Genomic DNA, 6,095 nt, shown 5'->3' with positions numbered 1-6,095 from the left:
AAAAAAAAAAAAAAAAAGAAAAATATTCATATAGCGAAAGCAAATAGAAATAGCTGCCAATTGGGCTGGGTGCAGTGGCTAATACCTGTAATCCCAGCACTTTGGAAGGCCGATGCAGGTGGATCACCAGGTGGATCACCAGGTCAGGTTGATCATGGTGCAACCCATCTCTGCTCAAATACAAAAAATTAGCTGGGTGTGGTGGCACTGCCTGTAGTCCCAGCTACTTGGGAGGATGAGGCAGGGGAATAGCTTGAACCCCGGGAGGCAGAGATTGCAGTAAGCCGATATCGCGCCATTACATTCCACCCTGGCGACAGAGCAACACAACTACTCTGTCTCAAAAAAAAAAAAGAAAGAAAGAAAGAAAGAAATAGCTGCCAATTGAAGATGAGACTGTTAAAACAAATCCACAGCAGCCTAACACTCCAAAAGTAAGTTAGAAGTAGAAGATGAAGAAATAACTTCCAGGCCTGGCATGGTGGCTCATGCCTATAATCCCAGTACTCTGGGAGGCCAAGGTGGGCAGATCACCTAAGGTCCAGAGTTCAAGACTAGCCTAGTCAACATGGTGAAACCCTGTTTACTAAAAATACAAAAATTCGCCGGGCATGGTGATGGGCACCTATAATCTCAGCTATTTTGGAAGCTGAGGCAGGAGAATCACTTGAACCCAGGAGGCAGCGGCTACAGCGAGCCGAGATTACACCATTGCACTCCAGCCTGGATAACAAGTGCAAGACTCCGTCTCAAAAAACAAACAAACAAACAAAGGAAAAAAAAAATAAATAACTTCCATTCTAATTTATTCCAGCCAAGAGACGATTCAAAAATTTGGTAGAATTTACTGCCTAAAATCTAAGCGGTAATACTTTCAGATAACTAGGGAACTCCGACAATTGCTGCAAATTGCAGAATACTAGAATATCCAGGAATAAAAAATATTCTTGGCTGGGTGTGGTGGCTCATGCTTGTAATCCCAGCACTTTGGGAGGTTGAAGTGGGTAGATGGCTTGAGCCCAGAAGTTTAAGAGTAGCCTGGGCAACATAGCATAGTATTTTTAGTGACTCTACTAAAAATACAAAAATTAGCTCGGTGTGGTGGCACCCACCTGTGGTCCCAGCTACTTGTGAGACTGAGGTGGGAGAATCACCTGAGCCCACAGAAGTTGAGGCTACTGTGAGCCCAAGATCATGCCACGTATTCCAGCCTGAGGAACAGAGTGAGACCCTTCCTCAAAAACAAACAAAGAAAATAAAACCTTTCCATTTCCCACAGGGAATTTTAATTAATGTCTTACCTCTCTTCAGAGTTATACAGCCGAGCAAGTCCAAAATCTGCTAATTTGATTTGCCCGCTGTAAAACAAAAAACAATTATTTTCATAAGCAATAGCAGCGGCTTCCAAAATACATCTAAAAGTCATCTGCCAAGTTAGGAGCTAAAGGAATTACAAAAATAAATTTTAAGTTCTGCTCTCTTCATTCCACTCTTTTTTCTTTCTTTTTAAAAAAATTTCATACAATACCCAGTTCAAGATTACTTCTATCCTTAATGCTCAATCCTCCTAATTAAGCCTTTTTTGACAACTTCAGTTATAATGCCTTAGACTTTAAAAAAAAACTATTATTGTATTTTCTGAATTTGACTCCTTAGCTAAATATTTCTTTTATTTCATGGTAAACAACAGTCCCTACAACCTGCTAGATAAAATATTTATTGTAGGGAAAAAAAGAAATGAGCTGTTCTAGATTGAGAAAGAAAAATTTAAGAGGCCAAACAGGCTGGGCATGGTGGCTTACACCTGTAATCCCAGAACTTTGGGAGGCCACTGCACTCCAGCCTCAGCAACAGAGCAAGACCCAATCTCTGAAAAAAAACAGCAAAAACAAATCCAGTTTCCTGGGCCCCAATTTTAGAGATGCTGACTCAACAGGACATGGCTCATGAATCTTCATTTCCAACAAGCCCACATGTGATGTCAATGCAGCTGGTCTGAAAATCATACTTTGAGAATCACTTCAAGGAGATCCCAATCATGTTTCACTCTGCTCAGTAATTTTTTTTTTTTTTTTTAAGTCAGTCTCCCTCTGTTACCCAGACTGGAGTGCAGTAGTGCAATCCTGGCTCACTGCAGCCTTGATGATCTCCTGGGTTCAGGCAATTCTCCAGTTTCAGCCTCCCGAGTAGCTGGGACTACAGGCATATATCATTATGCCCAGTTATTTTTTTATTTTTTATTTTTTGTAGAGACAGGGTTCCCCTATGTTGCCTAGGCTGGTCTCAAATTCCTGTGCTTAAGTGATCCTCCCTCCTCATCCTCCCAAAGGGCTGGGAGTACAGGTGTGGGCCACCATGACTGGCCTTGGCTCAGTAGTCTATCCTTGACAGTGATATGAAGAAAAAAATTTTTTTTAAGTTCCAGGGTACATGTGCAGGTTTGTTACATAGGTAAACTTGTGCCATCCAGAAAAAAAAAACAAAAAACTTATGCCATGGTGGTTTGCTGCACCTGTCGAACCATCACCTAACTATTAGGCATTAGCTATTTTTCCTGATGCTCTCCCTCCTCCTGCATGAAAGAATATTTTTAAAAACTACAACACAAAATGTTGGGAATCTATTTAAAAACTTTTTATTTATTGGAGAGGGTGCGTAACACACACACAAAAAACCCAACAACTATTTATTAATTAGTTTGATTTAATGACACTTATCTAAATTCATGGAACCTCTTTAGTCATATTTACAGCCTTGCTACCTCTTGGGGCATGAAAAGCCAGCTCACTCTCTTACAGGGGGCTAGTAGAGGTGTCTAATAGCTCTGATTAGGCAAAAAAGTGAAATACAGATTACACATCCAAATCCAAAAATCTGAAATCCAAAATTTTTCAGAACCTTTTTTTTCCCCATCTGTCTGAAGCAAAATCTGAAACTTTTTGAGTGCCAACATGACACTCAAAGGAAATGCTCATTGGAACATTTCAGATTTTGTATGTTCAGAACCAGTAAACTTAATATAAACATCCCAAAATCTGAAAAAATCTGAAATCCAAAAGAATTCTGATCTCAAATACACGGGATACTAAATATGTAGTACAGAAAAGAGGCCAAGAGGTGCTCCCCAAAATATGAACGTGGGGCAATATTAAAACAAGGTAACTACTAGCAACAAAATTCTACATTAAATCAACACTTATTCCTAGTAAAGAAAAAGGTACCTTATCCACTTGCCCCAAACACCCAAATTCTGAGAAAAGCAAAAAGTAAAGAAATAGTTAACTTATATTGAGACCAAGAGGATTCCTCAAATTACTTGGCATCCTTATTCTGAAAGCCTAAGGTGATCCAAGACTCAAGGTACATAGTAGGACTGAAAGTTAAAATGGCAACAGATATATAATTACAGAAATCAGGGTAAACCTGAATATCAGCAGCACCTAACATATTTCCTGCCTGGCTCATACTAGGTACTAAATAAATGTTTATTAAGTGAATTTAGTCCGCTTTAGAACATCCTGATACCACTTTTATTGACTCCTTTTCTTCGTTCCAACTAAACCATAATGGTGATTCAGTATGACGTATGAAAGTATTGGTAAGTTTTTGCAATATAAAATAGAATGAGCCGAGTGCAGTGCCTCACGCCTGTAGTCTCAACATTTTGGGAGACCAAGGCAGGTGATCACTTAAGAGTTCGAGACCAACTTGGCTAATGTGGTGAAACCCCATCTTTACTAAAAATACAAAAAATAGCAGGGCATGGTGGTAGACACCTGTAGTCCTAGCCACTCGGGAGGCTGAGGCAGAAGAACTGCTTAAATTCAAGAGGCAGAAGTTACAGTGAGCCAAGATCACGCCACTGCACTCCAGCCTGGGTGACAGAGCAAGACTCTGTCTCAAAAAAATAAAATAATTGGCTGGGTGCGGTGGCTCACGCCTGTAATCCAGGCACTTTGGGAGGCCGGGACGGGTGGATCACGAGGTAAAGAGATCGAGACCATCCTGGTCAACATGGTGAAACCCCGTCTCTACTAAAAATGCAAAAATTAGCTGGGCATGGTGGCGCACGCCTGTAGTCCCAGCTACTCAGGAGGCTGAGGCAGGAGAATTGCTTGAACCCAGGAGACGGAGGTTGCGGTGAGCCAAGATCGCGCCATTGTACTCCAGCCTGGGTAACAAGGGCGAAACTCTGTCTCAAAAAAAATAAAATAAAATAAAATAATAAATAAAATAGAAGTGCCATTATATTGTTTATGTCCTGTCTCAAAGGAATAAGATGAATATAGAAATATGTGGTCTTTTTGAGACCATGGTTTAACATTTTTGCCTTTTGACAAGACCTTCAAGTACAGTGCCTCCATTCCCTCCCAGTTCAGCCCTTTCTCACACTGTACTTCCTTTCCTTGCTTGCCTGGATCCCTTAGTTAATTAACCAAACTACTGTCTTCCCAGTTCCCTTCACTTGTGATAAAGCTAATCCCTAAGTCCCTAATTCTGGATCATTAGAGAATCTGCCTTTTCTGCTCTACCTTCTACCTAAAGAGCTGAACACAAGTGTAAGGAATAAAAATCATAATTGGCCGGGCATGGTGGCTCACGCCTGTAATCCCAGCACTTTGGGAGGCCGAGGCGGGTGGATCACAAGGTCAAGAGATCAAGACCATCTTGGTCAACATGGTGAAGCCCCGTCTCTACTAAAAATACAAAAAATTAGCTGGGCATGGTGGCGCGTGCCTGTAATCCCAGCTACTCAGGACGCTGAGGCAGGAGAATTGCCTGAACCCAGGAGGCGGAGGTTGCAGTGAGCCGAGACCGCGTCATTGCACTCCAGCCTGGGTAACAAGAGCGAAACTCCGTCTCAAAAAAAAAAACAAAAAAAAAAATCATATAATTGGCCAGATGTAGTGGCTCACAAGTGTATTCCCAGCACCGTGGGAGGCTGAGGTGGGCAGATCACTTGAGATCAGAGGTTGGAGACCCAGCCTGGCCAACATGGTGAAACTCTGTCTCTACTAAAAATACGAAAATTAGATGGGCGTGGTGGCACGCACCTATAGTCCCAGCTACTTGGGAGGCTGAGACAGACTAACTGCTTGAACCTGGGAGGTAGAGATTGTAGTCAGTTGAAATCTCACCACTGCACTCCAGCCTGAGAGACAGAATGAGACTCAATCTCAAAAAACAAAGACAAACAAAAAACAAAACAAAACCGCCTGGGCACAGTGTCTCACACCTTTAATCCCAGCACTTTGGGAAGCTGAGGAGAGCAGATCACAAGATCAGGAGTTTGAAACTAGCCTGGCCAACATGGTGAAGCCCTGTCTCTACTACAAACACAAAAACTAGCCAGGCGTGGTGGGGATGCCTGTAATCCCAGCTACTCGGGAGGCTGAGGCAGGAGAGTCACTTGAACCTGGGAGGTGGAGGTTGCAGTGAGCTGAGACCGCACCGCTGCACTTCAGCCTAGGTGACAGAGCAAAATTCCATCTAAACACACACACACATACACACACACACGAATCATATTGTTTGGTGCCACTGCAAAATGTGTGATTTCCTCTCTTTGTTAATTCCTGAATGCTGCTGCTTTGTCCTTTTACTTGTCTATAATCAGCAACTTCTATTCACCATGACTATCATTACAGACCTCTGGAATTCTCCTTAATGCTCTAATTCATGCTCTACCCACTTATGTTTACTTCATAAATGACCTTTTTCAGTGAAAAAAATTAAAGTCATTAGGTGACAAGTCCTTAACATTCTACCTTTTACCAATACATTTAATTGCATCTATAATCTTACTTTCCTCTTTCCTTTCAATTACAGTCACCCCTCAGTATATGTAGGGAATTGATTCCAAGACTCCCACATACACCAAAATTCAAGCAAACTCAAGTCCTGCAGTAGGCTCTACAGAACGTGTATATATAAAACACTGGTACTCCATATATACACTGCAAAAGCTGTTTTGTTGCCGGGCGCGGTGGCTCACGCCTGTAATCCCAGCACTTTGGGAGGCCGAGGCGGGTGGATCACGAGGTCAAGAGATCGAGACCATCCTGGTCAACATGGTGAAACCCCGTCTCTACTAA

The 6,095-nt window shown here is 42.1% G+C and overlaps 1 protein-coding gene across 1 annotated transcript in view; it reads right to left on the bottom strand.

Annotated features, from left to right (window-relative positions):
• Positions 1-6,095, bottom strand: part of CDK12 (cyclin dependent kinase 12) — an 84,724-nt gene that overhangs the window by 28,524 nt on the left and 50,105 nt on the right. The window contains exon 6 of the mRNA XM_017497180.2: positions 1,302-1,358. Within this exon, the coding sequence (XP_017352669.1) occupies positions 1,302-1,358 (57 nt within the window). The remainder of the gene's footprint in view (positions 1-1,301; positions 1,359-6,095) is intronic.

Source organism: Cebus imitator, unplaced genomic scaffold, assembly GCF_001604975.1.
Source record: "Cebus imitator isolate Cc_AM_T3 unplaced genomic scaffold, Cebus_imitator-1.0 Scaffold228, whole genome shotgun sequence".
NCBI lineage: Eukaryota > Metazoa > Chordata > Mammalia > Primates > Cebidae > Cebus > Cebus imitator.
Note: the sequence above shows the minus strand (reverse complement) of the source record. Positions and strands in the feature narration are given on the sequence as shown.